General features: G+C 41.5%; 1 protein-coding gene across 1 annotated transcript; it reads left to right on the forward strand.

The window, feature by feature from the left end:
* Nucleotides 1-1,534: 1,534 nt before the first annotated feature.
* NT5E (5'-nucleotidase ecto) lies at nt 1,535-24,465 on the forward strand (the record flags this gene model as incomplete). The annotated part of the gene is made up of 9 exons (XM_080340893.1): nt 1,535-1,867; nt 6,649-6,871; nt 12,115-12,303; nt 15,479-15,676; nt 17,148-17,299; nt 20,062-20,174; nt 20,972-21,117; nt 22,654-22,854; nt 24,308-24,465. The coding sequence occupies 9 exons, from the start codon at nt 1,535-1,537 to the stop codon at nt 24,463-24,465; spliced, it is 1,713 nt and encodes a 570-aa protein (XP_080197019.1).
* Nucleotides 24,466-25,830: the final 1,365 nt, after the last annotated feature.

The raw sequence follows: 25,830 nt of genomic DNA on the forward strand, positions 1-25,830 counted from the left end.
GGACACCTAGGCGTGTCTTGGCTTTGAACTGAATTCCAGCCAGGCTGCCAGCACAGGCCAGTGGAAGGGGGAAGCGTAGCCAAAGGGGATGCGAAAAAGAGGAGAGGAAGCACAATTCCAGTTTTTGCTAGCACAGTTCATGCCATTAGGGATTCCACTGTGAGGGGTTAGGCAGTGCCCAGCACAATCATTCAAGGGAATGAAAAGATACCACACAGCTGTTTTAATTCAAGTCACATATGGGAACACAGGGACAGTGGAGCATATCCGTCACAGAAGAAAATACAGGTTTATTCACTTTCTAGCCATCTAAGGAAACAAACAGACCAAATGAGTTCAGATTCCATCTTGCGGACTTTGGGTAGCCAGGAAACTGGGGCATGACATCATCCAGTGGCAAGGAGACAGCAACTTGTGCAGCGTCTGTAATGCTGTAAGAAACCATCACTTCTCCACACTGTGGAGAAGCTTCTGTTTTTAAGAATAAAATTGACCAGTCATTGCTTACAATGCACGATTGTCCAAAAGTTGAAAGTATACAGAAGTTACAGCCCTTCAAAAGCTAATTTTCAAAAATTTCTCACTCCAGATAATTTTGTCATTTAATAGTGGTAGAAGCTGTGGACCCACACTGTGAATGCATGACTTAAAGGAGCAGCTGAGGCCACCAGTCACTTTGATTTCCCAAAGCGGTGATATCCCCACCAGTACCCCTAAAGAGTTGTTTATTTAAGGCGTTGGCAGGTTTTCCCCTCAGCGTGCATATGCCAAACCACAAATGAAAGCTTAGCATTTAACCACAGAAGGAAAGTCTTGAAAGCAATTCATGAATCTACACTAAAACCACCACAGCTATAATTAAATCAACTCTTAAAGTAGCGTAACTCTTAGGGCTGAAATAGCACTCTATTTTAAACCTAATTGGAGAAAGAGAAGGAGAAAGGTTGAGTGGAACCCTTAAACCAAACATTCTCATCTGAAGGTTTGGAAACTCCTTTCAGTGTACTAAACATTCACCAAGGCTTCCTGCAAGCACTGGAGTTTGTCCTTTCACTACTGGTTGAATTTCCATCTCGATTGACCTCCACCAGCAGGTTTAAAGACCGTCTCCAACCCGGCAGCAGCTGTGTTGTGCTGAAGGACACCGGTGGGGAGGACGGGACAGCTGGGGTTGGGGTGTCCGCGGGCGCGGGACAGTGCCCGAGGCTCGAAGAGCCCTGAGGACCGGTGCCCAGCGGTGTCAGCCGCCCAACAGCCCCGGGCGGCCGCCCCAAGCCCTTGCACACGCCCAGCAAGCGCGGAGCACCTGCTGCCTTTGCCGCGGGCGGGTCACGGCCGCTCATCCCGCGCAGCTGCAGCGCGAACGCGCAGTCCAGCTCAGAGTCTCCGTGGGGCGGCGCGCAGCTTGCGCGGGTTTCCCGGCGGCTCCCCCGCTCCCCGCCCCGCCGCTCCCCGTTCCTCTTCCCCCGCTGCCACCTACTCTCCTGGTCGCGCTTCCGAGCGGTCCCGCGGAGCAGCGCGGAGCCTCCGCGCTATGGCAGGGCGGGCGGGCGTGCTGTGGCTGTGCGCGGCGGCGGGGCTGTGCGCGGCGGCGGAGCTGCGGCTCACCCTGCTACACACCAACGACGTGCATGGGCGAGTGGATGCGCAAGGCGCGGGGACGCGGAGCTGCGCGGGCGCGGAGGGGACGGCGGGCTGCTTCGGCGGCGTGGCGCGGCGGGCGGCGCGGGTGGCGGCGGAACGGGCCGCGCACCGCAACGTGCTGCTGCTGGACGCCGGGGACCAGTACCAGGGCACGGTGTGGTTCTCCCGTTTCAAGGGCCAGGAGGCGGTGCACTTCATGAACCTGCTGCGCTACGATGCCATGGTAAAGTGGGCCGGGGGGGGAGGCGATCGGCGCGGTGAGGGGGCTCCCCTACCCTTGCGTGCTGAGTCTGTTCCTTCCTTTCCTCCTCTCCTGCCGTTTTTTGCATAGCCGACTCCTTGAATGCGTGGTGTTGCATCAGAGGAGGCTGCAGATTTACAATGAGGGTGGTGAAACACTGGCACAGGTTGCCCAAAGAGGTGGTAGATGCCCCAACCCTGGAGACATTCAAGGCCAGGCTGAACAGGGCTCTGAGCAACCTGATCTAGTTGAAAATGTCCCTGCTCAGTTCAGGGGGATTGGGCTAGATGAGCTTTGAAGGTCCCTTCCAACCCAAACTATTCTATGATTCTAAAACTGTGGTGAAAGGCAGCTGGGAGGTAAGCAAGCAGAAGGCAAGCAAGTGCTTGGTGACGGGCACCCGTCCAGATGAGGTTGTGGGCTTAAAGCCCCACAGGTACCCCGAAACTGGGAGCTAGTACCGAGGATACACAACAGAGAAGACACTGATGTGTGAAAGAGCTCCCCTTGGGGGAGCCAGGGGCTTGGGGTGGGTGGCAAGCTGGAAGGGCTTTGTTGGAGGGGGGTCAGCGGATGCATGAACCTCTGTGAGCAAGTGAGCCCAGCAAAAGCTGGGCAAGGAGCCTGTGCTGCGACAGAGGAGCCAAATGTGGCTAAGGCTTGCAGCCCACCTTGCTGGCTTTGGTCCTTTAGGAAGGGACAGCTGGCACATGTTGGCAGTGCTGTTTTGAAGGGTAAGGACTTTTAGGTTTCATCAGTTCCACTATGGTCATGTCCAGTCCCACGAGACCTGTGATCATTAGGGGATGTAAGAGGCTGTGTGCAAGTGGCCCAGGGATTGTAGCAGCACATCTTGAGGGAGCTCTCTGAGATGGTGCCAGTTCCACACCTGTACTCTCTCTCTTTTGATTGTCTGAGTGCTGAGAGGAAGGTAGAAGAATTTGAGACTGATATTTGGGGATGTCACATTTAAATATTTTGTATATTAATATTTTATATATTAATATATAAATAATTATCTAGGATTATTTTGATTGCATAGAAGCCCAGAAAGGAGGGGAGAGATTAAAGTTATGTTTGAGAGCAACTGCTCTTTCAGAATGACTCTGTGTTTATTTCGTCCCAATTGACAGTTTGAGGAGAAGATCTTCCCTGTGTATCACATCCTCTGTCTTCATCTCTTTTGCTTTCTCTGAAAGGACTGCACTTCCCCAGGTAAAAATGGCTTCACCCATTTCTTCCCTCTGCCTCAGAACAGCTACAGAAGGGAAGGGGATGGTCCAGTTCACTTTCCTAGGCTAAACAGACTTCATACCAGACAGACAGGTCTGTGAAGGATGCTGCTCCCTGTTCACATGGCCTAACAAATGATTTCTTAATCATAAAACTAACATGAATAGGCTTTTTCTTCCTGGTGGTGACAGGGAGGGGTGTGTGCATTCAGGACTCATCTTTACTGAGAGCACTTTGGAGTTCTGCAGTTCAGAAATAGCTCGAGGTGTTTTTTCCTACCTTTCTTCCCAAAGCTTGCTGCTGGCTGTCTTTTGTCAGCCTAGCATTTGCTGGTTTGACTGGTTCACGGGCAGGCTGGGAGCTTGTACAGTTCCTGATCATATCACGAGAAGAAATTCTTTCAGGCAAAATCAGCATTGTTGAACTAGTGCTCAGTTTTAGAAACACACATCTGCTGACTGTTCAGGAGATCCCATGAGCTTTTTCATCAGAATAAGATTAAAAAATAATTCCACACCGCACTGTGGATAACCAGAGGCTTGTACTGGATGCTGATGCCTTAAGTGAAATAGTCAACCACCTGCTTTCTGTGGAGGTGCTGCATATTACAGTGTAAATATTGTCAGTGGATAGAAGGGGACAGGATAGACTGAGAAGCTACAGAGACTTCAGCACCTTTCTTTGCTGCCAAAGAGGCTGAGGACAGAGTTGCCAAGTGTTGAGCGGCACTGCAGTGTCCATTTTGATTCTTCTGTCCATGGACCGTGAGGACCATACAGTGGGGATGGTGGCCTGGGGTAGTGGCACAGGGAGCAAGGTAAGAGCCACACAGGAGATGGGTGAGTTAATGTTTCTTTAAGCAAGATTTGGGAAGTCACATCCCTAACAGAAGGGGTGGGGATTACTGAAATGGTTAGAATTGAGGTACAGGAGTAGGATTACAAACAGGATGAAGGAGAGAACATGAGTCACATAAGTTGTCACAGGATGGGGGCAGGAGCCATAGGAGGTTTTAGGGCAACCTGGCAGTGTTAGAGGTTTGTGCCACAAATGAGACAAATTTCCTTTTTTAGGTTTATCTTTTTTTTCATTTATGCCTTGTTGTCACCTCAAGTCTATTTTCTCTTATTTAGCTACATATCGCTTTCCAAATTTTCTTGGCATTAGCCTTGCTTTTTGGTGAAAATAAGATCAAAATCCAAATTAAGTAGTGCAAAGTAATTGGAGGAGTGACAGAAGTCTCCTAGTTTTAAGTTGCAGCCTTCTATTAATTTGTATCCTAATTTTGAAATATTTTTAGCCTGGTTTCTTGTGAAAAGGAGGATTATATGGTCACATGCTGTGTACATGAATATTTCTATTTTTCCCTCCCTTGTGATTTACACTTATGTCAGCCAATGGATTTGGGTTTGGTGAATGGATATTACACAGGTACAGGGTCCTAGAAGGTCTGGGTGTAAGGGTAGTGTAGGTAGAGTACAGGAACCCCAAACAGTCCACATTGTCCTCCCCAAAGGAGAAGCTGCATCAAAAATAAAGCTGTATTATTAGCCACCAGTGATTTCTCATGAACAAGGGACTTTATAACCACCCACACCATGGGAAAACTTTTGATCAAAGCTTGTATCCTAATGGACATGAAATAATCCAAACACAAGATGCAAAGCCAAGAGAAACAAGGTTTCATAAGTGGTTGATTGGGTTCTTTTTTTCACAACAATCTAATGGCAGTTACATCCAATTCAAATTTTTATTTCATTTGCAACATTTTTTTAGGGGGGTTAATTGCATATTTAGGAAGAACAGAAGGCATACGCATCAGCCACAAGGAAGTAGCTTGTTACCATGTTACCATTCTGAGATACTTTAGCAGTTTGTGGACATCTTTTCAGGACATCAGTCAGCATAAAAATGAGCTTCTTCTAGAGTGTTATTATTTTTTTATTATTATTATTTTTTACAGCAAATTAGGTTGCAGCTAGAATAATGTCAGAAATGGAATATAGTTGGAGTGCATTATGTCTTCCCAAGTCAGGATTTTCTCAAAGATAGTTCTTGGTTCTTTTGGAGAAGTGCTGCAGCAGCATGCAGACAATTTGCTCCATCCTTGGGGTGTGCCTAGAGTTCTCACTAGTGTCAGCAAGTGGTTGCCAATGCAAGTTACTGCTGACATCCTGATATTTCCACAGTCATTGAATTACCTGCCTGTGGGGATCAGAGGAGTCAGGAGTCTTTGTTTCCTCCAAAAGAAAGACTCTGCCAATCAGTTGATGGAAATACTAAGCTTCCATGCCTGTAGTGGCTTCAGAGTCCTGCTTGGGTTGGAATGTGATCAGGGTCAATATCTGTTTGGGGAAAAAAAAGTTGCAACAAACACATAGGGGCTGTTTATCTACGTAGAGCAGAGAGGTATATAAGGCTTCTTAGATGATGAATGTGACTTTCCCTGCTTAATCTTCAAAAATTATGAACATGCTTTTGTCTGGAAGAGTTGGCCCATTGGCTTTAGCACCCCTTCATGCTCCAGATGACACCTGGAAACTACCAAGTTATGCTATTACCATGTTTCCATAGATACATCTTTTCACTTGCTAACATCTAAATATGCCACAAGGTTCTTGCATGTATTTTGCTTCTGTCAAGTTGCCATCTGTGGAGATTTTGCCAGCTATTGCTGAACCTGCAGGCATGGGCATGTAGCAGCTTAGGCTGAGCATGAAAAAGGAACAAGTAGGAGAAAGTTCCATGGTCCTTGAAGGGAAGTCCATTATTGTCTGCTTAAGCAACCTACAAGAACTAAAATTTCTCATCTTGTTAATAAATCAACTTGCTAATAAATCAGTGGTCCTGCTTGTTTTGTGCAATACTCTTAGTGCTTCACAGTGTCATGCACACACCTGCATGTGTGCACACACACCTGCTGTGGATTGTCTATGGAGTGTCTCCCTGGCTGATAAACATTAGAACTTCTACTAGGTAATGGTATTGATCATGGCTAGAAAATTATCTTTTCGTGTTACATGTTAGAGCACACAAGGGCTCTTAGTAAATGTGAATTAAAGATGTTAAAAAAAAAACACTATAGTCCAAGCACAAGCTCTTAAAATACATGTTTTATTTAAAGGTAACAAATATTGGCATTTAATATTTTCTTCAGTATTTTTTTAAACAATGTATTTTCTGTAGACAAATTATACATTTTCTTTTGCAGTTACTGTTAATCCTCTTTTGCAGTTACAGGATGAAAAACAAATGGGTTTTAATTTGGTATATGATTACAAATACTTATTTAGATAGGTTTTAGGTTTCGACTTTCGCATCCGTATTGATATAAGAGTGTGAAAAACAAAAACCTAAACCAGAATAACATTCCTGTGTTTGTGAGAAACAAGAATATGCGTGTTTAGACATGAGAGGGTTTTCTTCCCTAGAACACAGACTTTCTCAAACATACCTTGTGTATAGTTTCTGAGAGTACTCAGACTAAATATTGGAGGTGTGGTTCTAAATTTTCTTCTTGCTTTTCACAGGCTTTGGGGAACCATGAGTTTGATAAAGGTGTGAGCGGATTATTGGATCCTCTTCTTCAAAATGCTAATTTTACAATCCTGAGTGCAAACATTAAGGGGAAAACCCCATTGGGGAATGAAATGATGAAATACGTTCATCCTTTTAAAATAGTACATTTTGACTCAGAATCAATAGGAATTGTTGGCTACACTACAAAGGAAACTTCTTTTCTTTCACAGCCAGGTATGTTTTCTTTAATAGATAAGTTTATATCCTTTGTTACTACTTTATTACTTGCCCATTTGTTTGAATACAAAGATGAATGTTTTCTTCTGAAAAGTGAGCATTTTCTTGTTTTATCAGTATATACTTGTACTATTGAACTTTGTAACTGCCTGATTTTTAAACTGGACAAGATTTGTTAACATTAAAAGCCATTTTCCTACAGACCTGAATTATTTAGCATCACTGAGTTATCTAAGAATATAAGAAGGTCAGTGAGATTGCAGGAGAGCTGCGGGTGGGCACCTTCGGGCTTTTACTGTTGTGTGGTTTTTTGTTGTTGTTTGTTTTGGTTTTGTTTTTATTTATAGTCTTTTACATTTTATTGCTATTTATCCATTCAAACAAATGTTAAAACATGAACACAGCTTGTCTCTCGACTGAAATGTGTTCGAACCAAGACATTTCTGTGTGTTGAAATTTTGCTCTTGGATGCCTCCACGCTCAAGGCCTCGGAAAAGGAAGGAGAGCTTCACGTGTATTTTTGAAGAAGAAATTGCCCAATATGTTTTTAGCCTCTAAAATATTTCCAGAAATTAGACTACAGAAGGAACACCCATTCAGCTTTTACCACAATTGCTTCATTCATGAGTAAAATTAGAATTGATGAGGAAAAAGACTTCTCAATTTCTGGCTATTTTTTCCGACATTTCAGGGGTTTTGGTTTGTTGAGGTATTCTTTGGGTTCCGGGTTTTTTTGTTTTGTTTTGTTATTTGGGTTTATTTTTTAGTAAAACAAAATAGGCTACTGGAATGAGAAACACATTTGAATCAGCTGTTGGAGATGTGAGTCACTGCCTGCTCAAAGCTCAGCCCTCGCATGACAAAATCAGACTCTTTCCTGTTCTTTGTCGCAGGGATGCCCTGAGCAATGTTTTAAAACTTTTTCCATATTGAAAAAGGACTTAATATTATTACTTCTCTTTCCATTGCTTAGTAATAAAGAAGTTGTGGATAGCTTTCTTGAGAAAAGGAATACTCAGTACTTTGAGGAAGTATTAGAATATAGAACTGTTCCTTCAGTGCTTTTTTAATTCCTATACTGCATCTTTAAATTATCAGGAAAAAGAATTCTGAGGTCGGAATAGACTTCTCTACTTCACTCCTCTCTTACAGTGATGTGGTTTTGGAGTCCTTTCTTTTTTTTTTCCACCAACAAAAGAGAAAATTGATCTGTATTTTCTGTAGATAACTGGATTTCACCTGTGCTTGAGGACATGAGGGTAGATATCATCTAGCATCACACTAAGTTTGAAAATGGACAGACAACCAATATTGTTCTTCATTAAGGATTAATAAAATAGATCTCCGCTCCCCTTCCAGACAACTATGTTAGTGTGGTAAGGTCATCAAATTAGTTTTCTTGAAAATAAATATGCTTGAGGAAAATTCAGATAGTATTGGAATGATTCTCTGAAGCATTTAAATGCATTTCCAATAGCATCTAGACATCATATTGAATGCCTCAGACTGCTGGGACATGATGGAGACCACGACTAGAAAAAGCTGTGAAAAGGGAAGGGTTGGCAGCTCCACAGATGCAGCTGAAGCAGCCCAGGGATGAGTGTATCCCACAGTGTGACTGAGCAACAAGCAGGACAAATTCTAAGAGCAACATTTATAGTCATCAGAGTTTTATAGTTTTCTGCTTTGCCTTCTCAGCTTGTGGAGAAGCTGTGGACGTTTGGAAGCTTTGAAAATGTGAATTCAGGATACGTTAATGTAACTCAGTGACTATGTATAACCCGTGACCCAGCAATCCTTCAGGCTGAGAAAATCATGGCCAAGGTGGATCAGTGGCAAAATAATTATCAACGTAATTCCTTAATTCAATGAATAAGATATGTTGTGAATTTTAAATTCAGCCCCTTGCTTATCTCTGCACACTTCTAGATGATTCCATTTTCTCAGACTCTGCAGCAATTGCCTTGGCATGCTGTACACTCTTAAAGCATTCTCAAAGCCAAATAGGAAGGCTGAAAATGCTGAAACATGTGAATTCTTACCTGACTGCTTCCTGTGGAAATCTTTTGTGAGTATGATTTCTTCTGTTGTTACATAAGTTCCACAGAATTATGAAATTACAACTTGCACACTTAGCAGTCTGCTTAAACCAGCTATCAGCATACTTGAACGGATTGTAAAGTCTCTAAATCTTAGTGTTTCCATTGTGAAGAAACAATTCATCTCTGCTGAGGGTACTGTTAATGTTACTGTTTGGAAACCATAGGAATAGGGAACTCTTGGCACAACTCATAGATTACAGCCAGCTGGCAGTTTTTCTCAAGCTCTCCTCTGTGTTGCTGTATGCAGCTATCTCAGCTGAATGCCCAGCCACTTTTTTCCACGTCCTGCAAGAGTTGTTCATAACTTGGCACATAGAGTTGTCTACATATTGGCTTTGCACTGATAATCCATCTTTCTAGTGTTTGATGGTACCAGCTCATGTGCTTTAGTTCTGCAGTCATGTTGTAAACCCCACAAGATATTTGATGTCTTTATCTGTCCTGAGAGATGCTGCATACAGGCTCAGTGCTGTGAAATAATGGATCTCATTTTGTCAGCTGGCTCTTTTTACAAAATAGAAACCCAAAGCTGCTTACCCTACAACTCTACAGGCAGCAAAATATTTACTGAAAGTATCAGCTGGGTCAGTTTTATAAAATGGAATTTTAAATTCCATTTATTCCACTTTATTCTGGCTAGCTCATGTAATATTTTTAACATGCGGCCAGTTCTTTTTCCTTATTCATTTCTAGAACAGTTTGGATGTTTTATCTAAAAATCAACCCCATCTAAAAAGAGGAGAGGATGTCACATCAGTTTAATACCTTGAAAGAGAAGGAGTACAGTTAGGTCTTGTTTTTTCCCCTGATTATGGAAGTAGATTTGTTGTTTGGTTTTGTAGAATTGGTGATTAATAATAATCTGTGCTTGGCATACATGTAGGCTGCAGTGGTGTAGAGGGGAACAGAGCTGGTGCTGGTGGGGAGAGCTTGGTTATCACAGGCCATGTGGCTGCATCCCATGGGAGAAACTGGCCTAAAGGAAACTGCATACTAGTGCAGCTCACCAGTGTCTCACTCTTCCTTTAGAGAGCTCAGGTCTCTTTCCAGAACTGGTCCCCACACTGTGGTGTGCATGGCCACTGTAGATGGTCCATGGGTAGCGAGATAAGCGTGCAAAGCGCTTGTGCTCAAGGAGCATTTCTCGAAATTCATCTTTTGCCCATAGTTGTGCATCAGGCCCAGCTTCTGTCAAGCACAAGGATGTACAAAGAGGGGATCAAAGCTGGTGGCTTCCTTCAGCCTAGAGAAGGAAGGCTAAGGGGGAATCAAGTGCAGTCTTCCATTGTCCTAAGGGGTTTTATAGAGAAGACAGGGACAAACTCTTCCCAGGGGGGCACAGAGAAAGGATAAGAAACAATGGGCTCAAGTAGTACCACAGGAAATTGTGGTGGGATGTCAGGAAAAAATTTGTCACGGTAAGAGTGGTTAAGCCATGAAAGAGGTTACCCAAAGAGGTTGTGGAATTTCGGCTTGCTTGGGCAAGACCCTGAGCATCCTCATCTGGCTGCGAGTTCCTGCTTTGAGTGGGTTTTGGAGTAGAGGCCTCCGGAGGTCCCTTCCAACCTCAACTTATGACTCGCTGGTTCTAAGAAGAGGTTCACAGGAAGAAAGTGTGGGCACACACTGCCCAATTCACTGTGCAATGTGCAGTACAGAGATTCCCTCTGGCAGTAACAGAACTATTCAGTGGGTGTGGTGGTGAACCACTTTATGTAACCCTCTTTTATCTCTTGCATTGTAGCAGCTTCCTCTTCGTTTCCTGAGACATTGTGCACTGGATTGTGAATTCGTTTCACTCCTTCCTTTGTTATGAAATAATGTAAATCTCTTGACTTTAAAGGCATCTTTCAAAATGGTTTGATCAAAAAAACCTCTGCAGTAAGGAGAGGAATTAGGTAGAGGGGGAACTGGTAAAAATGTTACTTGGTTTTCTTCACCAGAAAGTTCAGGATTACAGTTTGTTGACTCTGTTCTTAAACTCTATTCTTAAAACTTTGTCAAAGAAATGAACCTCTAATGTAGGAAGTCCTTTTATGCAACCTGGAACACTTTGCCCAAGATAAAAGTGCACGTTTATCTAGTGCTCTTGTAACTGTCATGTTAGAATAATTTCAGCAGGCACAGAAACCTTGCGGAAAGACTCAGAGTTTCCCAACATTGTGGTCCGGAAAAGGTTTCTCCTTTCCAGACTTTCCGTTCTTTATGTTGTCACTTGAGGATGGTGGTTCAGTTGTATGCTGTGTTGGTATTACTGAAAGTGGTTCACATTAGGTGAGTTAATTTGTTTAAGAAGGCAATTTGGAATTTAGTGAAGGACTTTGAAGAAGCTGCTGTTTAAAGCCTCAGGGGTGGGGGGAAGAATTAATGTGGAGTAAAAAAAAAAAGAGGTTTAGCTTTGGAGAAGGCAGAAGATGTCAAAGGAAATGGCCTCAAGTTGCACCAGGTTTAGGTTGCATATTAGGAAGAAAATTCTTCATGGAAAGGGTTGTCAGGTATTGGAACAGGCTGCCCAGGGAAGTGCTGGAGTCACCATCCCTGGAGGTGTTTAAAAGGCAGTTAGAGGAGGTTCTTAGGGACATGGTTAGTGCTAGAGTTAAGTTATGGTTGGACTTGATCCTGAGGGTCTCTTCCAACCGAAATGATTCTATGAAACCCACAGAAATAAGTCTGTAAACAGCTCGATGATCCTGAGATTGTCTTCCAATGAAATGATTCTATGACTCTATGAAACATAACTTGGGAAAGAAAAAAATCTTTATAGTACAATACAAGTGTTTATACTTAAACACTTACCAACATATTTAGTTTCTCTAGTTAAATAATAGAAGTCATTCAATTTTTGGTCCCACAATTGGTGTCTCTGCATTTTTTTTTTTGAAGTTAAACTTGTTTAGTATAGGCAAGTACATCCAGCTCAGTGTAGGAATGTTGTATTAGTCTAAGCACACATGTGTTTCTGAGAGACTGGAGAATATCAGGTCAGGGGCTTGAACCAACATGGAGCATTTAAGAGCCACAGATGTTCAAAGTTCCTTTAACTATACAAAATAGTATCCAATATGAAGTACTTTTTTAAACTAGTAATTAAGGTAATTTGTAAATACATTCATGTTTGTTCTTTTTTTTTTTTTTAAGGAGATGATGTAATCTTTGAAGATGAAATTGAAGCATTGCAAGTACAAGTGAATAAACTTACTGCTATGGGAGTGAACAAAATAATTGCACTAGGACATTCTGGTTTTACTGTGGACAAAAATATTGCCCGAAAAGTGAAAGGAGTGGATGTTGTAATTGGAGGACATACAAATACATTCCTCTATACAGGTATTTTACTTTTTACTTAAAGTGTTGCTTCTAGAGCAAAGCTGAAACTGATGCCCTTTAGACCCAAAGAACTTTCACAAATATAGTTTACTGTTGTCTGTACAGGGCCAGATTCATAGTTGGTACCCATCCATAACTTCAGCCAGTGGCATCTTTCAGGGGTTGTATTGAATTATTTTTGAGATGGGACAACCAAGGATGAATACAGTATTCAAAGTGTGCATCCATCATGGGTATACACAGTGGAATCCAGATTCTTTTGCACAGGCTTGTTGGTTAATGCCTGTAGAGCATTTGTGCTTCAAAGTGGTAGCTGTAGTAGTGAAAATGCTTTACTGAGTGCGGTTCAAAGACACACCGCTGTTCACAATGTAGAATTGTGATCTGAAGTGCTTCAGGAGCTGACATACCTGAGTTAATCTCCTCTCTAGATACGTAGGAGTTCACATTCACATCTGTTATCATCCCTGTGTACCCTGCTGGCAGACAAGACTAGATGAAGCTGTTCCATCTCTCCCCATTTGAAGCTTTTCAAGATTCACAAGGTGAGGGAGAGCACATGCAACAGGATTCTGCAGTCTTTGGGTTTGAGACCTCAGATTGGAGTGGATTCTGGTCCCTTTTCCAAGGCCTGTACTTCTTTGATACAACTAATCTCTTATTTTTCTTAACTCTCCAGTGATAATAAGAAATAAGAAGGAATATCTGAGAGAGATATACCAAAAAAGTGTATCCACTTATTTAGTCAAAATATGTTTGAATATGGTATGAGTCTATAATTTTTATTCCAGGTGCTGAGAAGCACTTGCTAATCCATCAAGGAACACCATGAGTGCATTTGGGAACCATTCCCTTCCGAATCAAAGCCATCAGCCAACATTCACATGAAATAGCCGCATCTGCAGAGGTGATTTGACTGCAGAGTAAAACACTTAAAATTAAGTGTCTCTGTGTGTTTATGTGTACATTAAGGCTATAATCTCTCTTTTAAATCAAGAGATGTTATCAATAACTGACAGCAGCGTTTTGGAAAATGTTTCGGCTCAGTCTAAGAAGAGATGTACCAGTTGGTCAGCCGGATCTCTGGCTGTCCAGGGAGCTGAGACACATACCTGTTGCCCATGCAGACACCCACATAGAGATACCTTAATATAAAGGTCTAATCTTGGACTAGTCCAGCCTATCTGTCTCTAAGACATTGGCAAATCTCCAGTGTACCCACAAATTATGTAGCAGATGTTGTCTTGACTTCTTCAGGTGTGCTTTGGGTTTGTAGAACTGATCCAAACAGTAATGGTAGCTTTAGGTTACAGCATTTTAGTTGCTTGTTTTCATCAGAGAGGGTGTTCTGAAAATGTAGCGTGTTGGCTAAAGCAAGGTAAGAAAATAGGTTCTGCAGGTACCCAGTATGAATTTGTGCATTTGTAATGAAACAGCATCAAACACTTTGAGATGTGTGCAGGAATTCTTTGGGGATAAGATGCACTGAAAAGTCTTTTCAGAAGGAACACTTCTACCTTATAATGGAATAATATTGTAGTGATAATTAATCCTGCAAGAAAGTATCAGTATCAGGAAGTGTTTCTTCAGAAAGCAAGAAATGAATAAGGCTGTGGCCAAGCACTCAAGCCGTGTGCAGCTGATGTAAACTAAAATGACCAGAAAGTCAATGCTCTGTTCATTCAAGGGCTACACAGGGGCAAGAGATCAAAACTGATTCCTTTTTCAGTTCAAAAAAACCCAAAGCTATTTTTGTGTGCATAAATCCTGCAGGGTTCTCTTTAGCTGAAGGATTTCTTAAATTCTTCTCAAAATAAATATCAGATAGTGAAGAGGCACCACCAGGAAACCAACTCCATCAGCCAGGCTGAAGGTAGAAAAACCAGTTCTCTAGTAAATTTGGTTCAGCTTCTTGTTTGTTACAGCCGTTCTCCCTGGAGGAGTGGAGGGATTAGAAGTCAATATGCATCGCATTGGAGTTTTAGAAGGAACATTTATCTTGTTACTTATCCCAGGATTTCATATTATATAAACAACTGTAAATGGAAGGAAACGGTTTGTTTTGTGTGCAGTGGAAGTGAAGAGCCCGCTTTCCTCCAGACCCACGTCCTCTGCGCTTGCTCCCTGCCACCCCAGCCCCGCTGGTACCCCAGAGCCGGAGATGCCACCAGCTGTGGGACAGGAGCCAGCAGCAGGCGCCGGGGGGCTCTGCAGCAGGACCTGCCACACGTGCCTTCCAGAGCCACCCTGCCTTGGTCTGTGCTGACAGTGGGGTAGAAATACTGATGGGAGTAACAGGGTGGAGTGATACTCAGATAATACCATCAAGGAGACCGGGAGAAGGCTGGTACCCTTGAGGCAAGAGCTTTGCTGTGTAGTTTTCTTGGCCTCTTCCCTCCCCTGGGTGGTTTTTAAATCCTGTGGTAGCTTCTGCTGATTGAGCTGAGATCTCTTTTCTCTGCAAATACTGTGCTTTAATCTGTCTGTTTCCAAGTCCTACATCCAATCACCCTTCAAACTTTGCAGGTTGATAAGAGTTTTAAATCTGTGACCACGCGACTCTAATGCTAATGAAGTTTGCTTTTGCAGAGGGTTTGCAGCCTGTCTGAAATTTTGGAGGCTAAGTTTGATGTAGTAAAACGAAATCAATTGGGTGTATGCACAGATTCACAGATCTGCTTGTAGGTATTCTGACTGCATATTATCAATAAAAATAGTTCAGACTTTTTCATATCAACAATTCCTATGTATATTTTACTAACATTCCAATTTTATATCTGATGCAGAATAATGTAGTGTGAAGGCTTAACAATAAATTTTCAGCCAGAGGCTGCTTTGCGTGCATTACTGAGATTGAAATAATTGGAATGAAATGTTCCTTTGTTGCTGTTGTGACATGATGTCATGGAGGAGTGTGCTGTCACAACTTAAAAAACACTGTGGCAGTTATTACAGCTCATGTCCTGAAAACAACATTGTCTCTATGAAATAACATAACTGAACAATCAAATGTGTGCTTCTCGTCCAATACATTCATTGCTGTTCCTATTTAATATCCTATTTGCCTTTTTTTTTTTTTTTTTTAAGGCTGAGAAACATTTGAAATGCCATTCTAATAATTCCTTGAAGGTCACATGAGCTGAAGACGTGCTTTATACATCCTTGTTTCGTGCAGGCACCCCACCCTCTACCGAACAGCCAGCTGGCCCGTATCCATTCATGGTTGACTCAGATGATGGGAGGAAGGTGCCAGTTGTACAAGCTTACGCTTATGGAAAGTATCTTGGCTACTTGAATGTTACATTTGACAAGAAAGGAAATGTAGTTGAAGCAGTTGGAAACCCAATTCTGCTCGACAGCAGCGTTCCTGAAGGTATGTAGACCAGACATTTGAATTTGCCTGCAGCACTCTGCTGCAATTCAAGCGTTATTGTGTTAAATACACAGTACAGTGTCAAAGAAGAATTCAGCTTTCTTCCTGAGTTTGCAGTTCTCTTCTGTGTAGGGTTCAGGCTGTGTTACAGTTGTGCCCATTTTCCCCCGTTTCTCTTTCTGAACGGTGGCCTTTGAACAGGCACGAATTCAGTGTATCTTTTTATCTATTTTAAATCACTGATAGTCTCTTTGCTAGTAACTCAGGTGACACATTACCTTAACATTTAACAGAGCCTATTTTAGCTAGAGCTGTAATTGGGATCTTAAAGATTATGAGGACTAATTTACACAGTTAGGCCAGGGGCTGGGTTCTTCAGAACAGGGTTTATAAGGAAAAAGAACGAATACTCTGGCAATGTGCAAATATACAAACCCCGCAGCTTGTTTGCAACACCGCATGTGTTTAATGTTTCAGCTCTGAAACATTTAAAGAACTGGGAGGGGGAAAGTCTCTCTGTTGCTTTCTGTTCATAAATCTGAGCTCACTTACCTGCTTTTTGTTGCCTCTGAAACTACCTGGGGCTGGTTCTCTAGTCTTTGCTTCTTGTGCAGCATTTGCTGTATGAAGCTCTGAGCTTTTATCAGACTTTCTAGATTCCACCAGAGTATTTATAAAATAAATCCTTTGAAAAGGACGTGTTCATAGATATTCTTATCTACAGTGTTATTCTCAGTGACCTATTTGTGTAATGAGATGATGTAAAGGAACTTCACATTCTCTCTCTGATGTCAGTAAAAGAAAAAATTCAGATACATTGGTGCTTTTGTTTTATGAATGTTGCTGTCAGTTATGTGGCAAACTGCTTAGAACTAATAGCTGATATAAAACAGTTGAGGCCTTATCTGTCTGTATATACAAATACCTTTTATTTTTTCTGAAAGAATGAGATTTGCATCTGGCAGGCAGATGTGCATAGAGGATTAATTTCTATAAAGAGTTTATTCCTTTACATTGATATTTGAGCTGGTATGCATTTTAGCACTATGGTAACAGTGAGGAAACTATAATTAGGGAAAAAGATATGTGAAATAAAGACCAAGGTCACTCATATATTAAAAATTCTTGTATAGAAGCTCTCACCTATCAAGGCAGGTGCTAGAAACTCCATCAGTCAGAGGTTAGAATGGGACAAAATAATTTTAATAATAATTTTAATAATAATAATTATAGAGGAGATAACCTTGCTGTGGCACAGGAATAGCTTGTACATTGATCATCCCATCCTGCCTGCTCCAGGCTTTGTTCGAAGTGAGTGTAGATGCCGCGTTGCTTGAAGAGCCTTTATGGAGAGTGTAATATTTTAGAAACATGAAGAGCAGGGTTTTCTTCCTAAGCTTTGTATTCACTGAAGTGTCACAAATATGAGATACATGCAATGCTTATTTTACACTTTTATACTACTTCATAGATAAGCACGTTAAAGAAGAAGTGGAAAAATGGAGGAAAAACCTGGGGAATTATTCTAAAGAGATTGGAAAAACTAGTGTTTACCTGAATGGTACAAGCCAAGCGTGCCGTTTCCAAGAATGTAACATGGGCAATCTGCTTTGTGATGCCGTGGTAAGACGTCGCCACCACAGGTGGCAATCACACCTCAGTTTTACTCCTGGTATTTCCCTGAAGCTGTTCATCCAGTCCCTCTGATTGCTTTCACCATAATCCTTAAAATGATTCTCAGTACATGGGCTAATTTCTGTATTAGATTAAGATTTGGGAATTCTGCATACAGTTCTACCAAAATTGCAGCACCTTGCTTTTTTCTTCCTGCTAGACATTTATGGTTTTACTTGAAAAACATTATCAAATGCTTTGGCAGTTTTTAAGCTTAAAGAAAGTAACTTTGTAATCTTTCAGAAGTCTCTAGATTTTCTTGCTATACTTTTTGTCTTGGGAGATTAAATTCTACTATAGTGAAATTGATGTCTCTAGACAATCATCTCCAACCATCAGTAGATAGATGGGTTGCCCTTCATGGTCTTTGCATTACCCGTTTTACACTGGCTTTCCTGTCTGGTACCAAGCATTTGGGGGTATGAAGGTAAAAAACAGGCATTCCTGTGCTGTGGGCTTTCATATTTAGAGTTTTCCTGGAAAATCCAGAGGTTGGGAAGTGTGAAAGATTGATTGAACAGTTGTACTGCATCGAAGCAGAAGTGCAATGAGTTCAGTGCTGCTTCTCCCAGCAGTAGCCCAAAACCTCAAAAAAAAGGCTGACAGACCCAGGTGACGTTTTACAAAGCACTTAGAGGAACTCAGATGAGAAGTGGCTGTGAAGTTGCTGACATCATTGTGTCAGCTCTTGTTTTAAACTGCTTTTATGCTCAGGACTGGAGAGCTGCGAGGGTAGCTCCACGATTTAAAAGTACTTCTGTGGGGAACTGAGGAACTACAGATTGGCAATCCTGATAGCCGTTCTGGGCAAATTAGTAAATTAGAGTGTATAGTTCAAACTGAAATTGGCAAAGAGAAAAAAAAAATCCAGTCATTGATTAAGTAGGAGTTATGAATTTAAGAATATCTCATGGATCTGGCATCAAGGAACAACTTCGATCGCTAAGCTGGAGCCACAAAGCATTTACACAGCTACAAATCAGAGGCTGCAAACACTGAGCATAGGGGTGCAGAAGAGAAGCGGCACATCTGGAAGAGAGGACAGGACCGTCCATCCCAACGTCTTGTCTCCAAGAGTGACCAAGGAAGGATGGTGAGGGAAGAGTTTACACCTGGACAAGCTTGTGGAGACCTGGTACTCAAATGTGCCCCAATCTACCACCAACTTCCAGCTCAGGGACTTCCCAAGCCAGAAGGGGTGTTTATTAGCTCCTGCTGGAACTTCTCTTCCCTGAGCTTGCCCCATCTCCCGTTGACCACCTTCAACATTCACAACAGTGGTGGCAGTGTGTTCCAGTGCTGACCCGCACATCCTGCAGAGCCTTTGCTCTTCTGTCCGTGTGCAGCCTGCTGCCCACTCACTGGACACCTGCTGGATGCCAAGGAGCGGTCCTTGCACTGGAATGGAATCACAGAATGACTGGGATTGGAAGTGACCTCTGGAGATCATCTAGTCCACCCCACCTGCTAAAGCAGGTTCACCTAGAACAGATTGCACAGGAATGTGTCCAGGCAGGTTTTGAATGTCTCCAGAGACTCCACAACCTCTCTGGGCAGCCTGTTCCAGTGCTCTGGCACCCTCAAAGTAAAGAAGTTTCTCCTCAAACACTTGGTATCTCTCCACCCTTTTCACACCACTCATGATTTTATGGCTTTCTCAAATATTTTCCTTCTATTGTCTCTTTACTAGGTCAGACAGTCCTACCCATCATCATTCCACGTTCAGAAACCTTTCTGTGTCTTTGACCACCCTTGTCACCCCCTCTGAATCTTTCTTAGTTTTTTTTATCATTCTTGAAACAAGAAAACACACTGATTTCCCGCCCCATCTCCACACACCCTTCTTGATTGTATAGACTTCTGTGATGTCCTTCCTGCATTTCTCTCTTTGTGACACTGAGGAGCCATAACCACAGTCATTCCTGTATGGAAACCAGTCCATATCTTCCATTACCCTTTTTTATTTTCTCAGTCTTTTTCCTGTTCTACTCATTTCCGAGGATTAACACTGTAGTGTTGTCATCCTTGTGCATCTGAGTAAATCCCTGGTCCCCGTTTTCTTTACTACTTGGGATGCTGCAAGCAAATATTATCTTGTCCTTGGATTTTGTCAGAGTTTTGCCACTGTTGGAGACATGTTGCTACGCAGAGGAGGCTTTTGGGTCAGATCTAGTATGCCTGTTTCCTGTTCCTCCGCTCTTCTACACCTTTCTAGTTTGCTGAGACCATTCCAAATATTAAAAGCCCGTCTCAGAGAAGCTGCAAAATCTTAATTCCCTGGAACATACAAGAGCTAGATTAATTTATACATTCACCTACATGTTTTTAATTTACGGGTATATTAAGTTCCTCTTAGCTTCCCTGTTCTCCAATTATGCTCAAATCATTTGTCTTTACTACAGTCATTGGAATAAAAAAAAATAATCCTTCCTTTGTTCAGCTGGCCTGGTCATGTCATATACACACAATCAGAGAGTTCGAGAATTCATTACAGAAAAAGGCAAATATATTAACAAAGCGTAATACTTATTGTGTTTTGCTGTGGGATTTTTTAAATAATGCAGTATTTTACAGTGGGGCTGAATGTAATGTCAAAGAAGATATAAAACTTTTCTATCTCTCTTTTCAGTCTCAGATTGTTTTTGATGTAAATTTCCAGAGCCTAAACTAAGTGACAATTAAAAATCAGTTTAAACATTTTACTTTGGTAGCTTTATGAGAATGTCGAACGTCCAGATAAAACGTCGTGGAACCATGTTTCAATGTGCATCCTGAATGGAGGTGGGATACGGTCACCCATTGATGAACAGAGCAATAATGGTATGTAAAATTACAAGCTGAAGGATAACTTTATCAAGAAGGAAGAATGAATTTATGATGCAAGCCAGAACCCAGTGTTAGGTCTGGGATTGTTTTGATAGGATTTGCACAGTGTTTGGAAGAGATTTCAAAATCTCTTAGTTACCCATCATTAGAGTCCAACTGCACTCAGGCTGGCATTAATAGAAGCTACTGGTATTGTTTGTACACAGTGCTTTTTATCATTCCCTTCCTTGCTGCCTTGGAACAAAGATGGATAGTGGATATTTCTTCACCTCCTACTGTAGGGGGTCATATGGTATGGTCGCTGGGAGCTTCTGTAGTCCGCTGTAGAATAAGCGAATTCTGGCTTTTCTGAATGCCAAGGTTTTACAGTTCTTATTTTCCTGATAACACATGAATGAAAACTGAAAACAAACAGTTTTTGTTTGTTTTTCATTTCAGTTAAATCTTTCTGTGGGTCTACAGGAGTAAGTCTTAAGCAACTGGAAAAATTGCCTTAGTATCTGTTTTTCTTCATCTTAGGTTGATGCTTTGTAATCTTCTAGTAGAGTTACTTGAATAGCAATACCTGCAGTTACATCAAACTCAGATTTATTGGTCTTGATACTTGCTGAATGATAAAGATGCAGGTTCTTTGATTGGGATGATATATGAGATCCTCACCTCCACTACCCCTCATTTTCTCAAATCATATTTGCCATGTTTCTTGTAAAAAATGTACAGTCTAAGTGATCCTAAAATAATATTGTAAACTTAAAAAAAAAAAAGGTGTAAATAAAGTCTAATTCCCCCAGGTAGCATTACTGTGGAAGATCTGCTGTCTGTTTTGCCATTTGGAGGTCGTTTTGATCTGGTAAGGGTAAAAGGCTCCACTCTGAAAGAAGCTTTTGAGCACAGCGTGCAAAGATACGGACAAGGAACCGGTGAGCTGCTGCAGGTTGGAGGTGCGTTTTCACCCTTCCTCTTCTCAGTTTTCCAAGCCAGCCGTCCCTTCTGTTGTCCTTGTTTGTGTTACACCTGGAAGTCTCTTTAAGAATGGAAATCCAGTTGGCCGTACATCCAGTTTATCCTGCATATGTTTAATTGGGCTGCTGCGGCACATGGGCCATGGCGATTCTTTTCAGCAGAGATGTGATTCCCAGTTGGTTTCGTAACCCATAATGGCAGCAGTTTAACACTTCAGTTAACTACAGGAAGATATAACTGAGTATAGCTACAACACAGCAACAGCTACAAACTCGTTTTCAGTTCTTCACTGGCAGCCTACCTGAGACCCCAGACTGGATGGCTCTGCCAGCTATTGCTAAATTTCAGTTTAGCACAATGATTTTGTGCCATTGTCTAATGATTGCTGGCAGTTTCAGAGTTAGTCCAAGTGGCCTACGGAATTAGCAGAGTGAATTTCTAAATATTTTAGGGATGAACAGTTAATATTAAAAACATCCGTGTTTCTTGAATTGCAGCTCCCTGTATATTTACCCAGATCTGTACTAGGCTACAGTCATGTTTACTCCTGGTCTCTCTGTAATGCAGTGCAGATTTTATTGTTTATATAGCAGAAGAACTAGCCTCCAAGGGGGGGGCTGAGGGATTTTTTCCCCGCCCTGTGCCTCTCCTGTCATGCAGCCTGGTGATGGGGTCACTACCCTCCATGTGATCTAGAGCCCTCACCTCTGAAGGACACAACCCGTGACTTGTGCATGGTTCACCAGTCAGTTACCAGGTTCTTGGGTACCACTAAGATAAAGCAGCAGCAGCCCTTCTGCTTGCTGCCTCTCTCAGGGGAAAGAAAAGATAAACTAAAAAACAACTGGTAGCTCTGGAAAGGATTCAGGACAGAGATCCAGAGCAGGAAAAGCGCTGGGGTTGGAAAAGCCTCTGTGCTTTGGACGAGCTTTAGTGGCTTCCTGATCAGCAAATTCTTGACAATGTTGTTCTGGGGGGCCTGACTCTCCTCAGGCTTTGACTGAGGAAAGTTCACAACTAGAAATGTTACTTCTCTTGCAGCGAGTATAAACCACAATATCTGGCCCTGGCCTGGCTTGCTTTTTTCAGGATAGTACTTATTATCCATAATAGCTGCTAAGTTAGGGTGGCTGGCTGGTTTTAAAATAAGTCATTTCAGCCAACAAGACAGTGGAATGAGAAAGCGTATGACTGCAGAAATAAGGGAAGCTATTTTTATCTTGCAGTATCCTCATCCCAGGACTAGTAATTTCCTTCTGGGGAATAGTGATGAGAACAGATGATCAAATAAGTAACTGAGGTGGGACAGTACTTCAGCATTTCTCTAATCTCCTGAATTTTCTTGGATAAATGTTGATCATTGTGCAAAGAAAATAGGTTAATAACTGGTATCACACAGAACAAGATAACCTCTCATAAGCTAATTCCATTTAAAATAGTGGAGGATGCTGCTTCTAGTCCTATATGTTCAACAGGCACTGCACCAAGCGGCATTCAAATGTCTCTTTTCGTAGGTATCCACGTGGTCTATGATATCTCCAGAGCCCCGGGAAGCCGAGTTGTGAGCTTAGAAGTGCTTTGCACAGCCTGCCGTGTCCCAGCCTACGTCCCACTCCAGATGGATGCAATATACAACGTGACGCTTCCATCCTATATGTTATTTGGAGGAGATGGCTATCATATGCTGAAAGATAAAAATCTGGGATACAGTAAAGGTAAGGATGGGCTCCAGCAGGGTAGTGGACAAACAATTCCTAAAAGTTAGAAGATCTTTTTTTATGCTACAAGTCTCAGACTTCTTGCTTTTACTGGGTAGAATAAATTTGCTTCTAAATCTGACTGCTCTGGATTGCTAGTTTTGGTTGTAGCCAGTAGCTATATTCTTTTTCAGTTAAATCACAAAAGTTTCAAAGAGAAACTAAGCCTTTTCAGTTCAGCACTGCTTAGAAAACAGTTCTGAGATCATGATAAACTAGAAAAAAAGGAAAAAGCACACTATAGAGAACACATGCTACATGTACTGCCTTGCACTTGTACTCGGTACTAAGCAATACATTCAAAAGAAAGGTGCTATTTTCTTTAGACCTCAAACTGCCACTGAGAGTGCGAACTGTTAGAAATGCAGCATGCGTACAAGTGACATGCACATCTTTTAGGACAAAGGGAAACTTGAAGAAGTTTTTGGAATTGAAGTTATTTCTGAAAACACAAAAAGGATGTAGTACTGTATTTTAAAAACGTCTTCTAGGCACACATCATGAAGAACTTTAATTTCATATGTTTTGTTTCTGGATGGTAACGGCATGTTCTTACCAAAAAGAAATTTCCTTTTGGACCTTTGTTAAAGACTTGTTTTTTGTTCTTTTTTTCTACAGGGTGTTTCAGTTTAAAATGGATTCTCACACGTGGGATTGGTGTTTTTAATCAAATCCAGTGTACAGCTTGTAAACTGGGGGCAGGGGCTGTATTTTTCCATTGAATAGCTCTTTATTTAGAAATAAATTAATATAGAGAAGAGTAATTAGGAATAACGAAAAGGAACAACTTGAAAGGTTCTAGTAGTCCTGTCTAGCCGAGGAACTAAACTATAAATTAAGATGGAGGTGTTGCACTTGAGGATTGTAAGAGCTCCGGTAAGAAAGGGCTCATAAGACATGGGTGGTTGCACTGACTCAGGGGCCCTTCCACTTCAGAAAATCCAGATCATATTTTGTGTGTACACAGCAGAGTACAGACTAGAAATTATTCCTAAAAAAGTAAAGTTAAATTTGAAAATGTTTAAGTGATGCTTTCCCAGACCTATAGCACTCTACCCCAAACAGGTGGGAGACTATCTCAATCTACCTAAATCCCATGGGAAGTTACCATTACAACAAAAAGATGCAAATGCAGAAGTGACACCATGCAAAGAGAACTTTTTCCAGTAAAAGAAGAGTAGTAACCAAAAATGCAGGCTACAAACCACCAGAGATTTTTATCTGTGCACAAGAAATGACTCTCCCTCCCCTGCTGTCTGGACCATAGGCTCCAATTCCGAATAACAAACCCTACAGAACAGTTTGCTTTAAAACTTGACCTAAAACTGCAGGTTTTGCCAGGTTCTTAAATTTTGGTTGAGAGCTTGGCTGCTGCAGAGAACACTGGATCTTTTTCTGTTTGTTTGTTTAGGTGAACCTGATACTGAGGTGGTTTCCCGTTACCTCCAGAGAATGAAGAGAGTTTACCCAGCAGTTGAAGGTCGAATCAAGTTTTCTTCTGGAAGCCTTATCGAAGGAAGCCTTACACTGATTTCTGTATTGTTCACTGTAACATTATTGCATACTTGATTTTTGCTCACTATCTTCTCATTTAGAGGAAGACAGGAGGAGAGATGGTGCTGTCAAAGGGAAAAGAGAACTGTTCTCTTTTCTTACACCTGAAGATGAATGAGTGTTTCATTTCTGCATGTCAACAGTAAGCAGCCCAAACAATTGTCTTTTATCTAGCAGAGTCATTGAAGCACAGGGTGCAGAACTCGTAACTTCTCTTAGTTTGAATCAGCAGGTACAAACTTGGATAACCAACAGTTCAGTTCGATGTTTCAAGAAGCAAAATATCTGTGAAAGCCAAGTATCAGTGAATAGTAATGCTCCAGCATATAAAAAAAAAGATTGAAATGGGATATTTTTTTAACTTGTCAAATTCTTCTAGCTGCTTTAGATAGTGAGTTGATTAATAACCTAATTCCAGTAATATAAATGAGCTTCTAAAACTTGATTTATTATAGGATATAATGGATAAATGGATATATATCATGGATATATCATTACCTTTCTTTGATCTCTGCTCAGGGTTAAAACTCTTAATCTAATAATTCTACTTTGCTTCCAGTCATATTTATCATACATACTCCACTGCCTGGAAGAGCTGGATTAAAAGCATGAGGTCCATGTACATGCAACTTAAAAACGTCTTTCTATTTTACTTTTGAAGATGCAGCATCTCACTTAAGTTTTCCATTAATAAAGGATGCAATGAAAGCTTGATTTGATTTTGATCAGTTTTAACAAATTGAGAATATATACATTTCACTGTTTAATATGACCAGTTTGGGGACTCTACCTAGAGCAAGAACACAATCTAAGATCATATTTATATGAAACATACTCAATTTTATACCTTTTTCCTCAAGACCAGAGCACAGGACTCCTGCCCGTTATGCTGTATCAGTGACGTGTTAGATACGTACGTTGGCTCCTGCAGCACCCTGGCACTCTCTGGAAGCTGCCCAGTAACAGGGTTTTTTACAGCATAACCTGGTGTTATCATGATTGTGATAACTCAAAAGCCTGTCTCCTCTATGGGAAAGCTGTGTGTAAAAAAATATACAGCTATAAGAGAGAGGCTAATGAGTGCAAATCAGAAATTTGGTTAAATGCTAAGTGTACATTTCTGACACGTTTTCAAGAAGTGATTGCTTATAAATGAGTACAAACAATTATTATCTTTCTAAGATAGTTCACAGTTGGAGTTTTGCCCTAAACTTGTTTCCATGTTGTTTATTGCTTTATTAAACTGATGCTCCGTGTTTTGAATAAACCTGCTTTGTTTTTCTGGAAACTGCACTACACTCCTTTTCAGACCCAAGCTACTCACCTCTTAAATTCACTGCACCTGCAGACTACAAGGAGAAGGTGCATTAAGATAAACAT

This window comes from Nesoenas mayeri, assembly GCF_963082525.1.
Source record: "Nesoenas mayeri genome assembly, chromosome: 3".
Classification (NCBI taxonomy): domain Eukaryota; kingdom Metazoa; phylum Chordata; class Aves; order Columbiformes; family Columbidae; genus Nesoenas; species Nesoenas mayeri.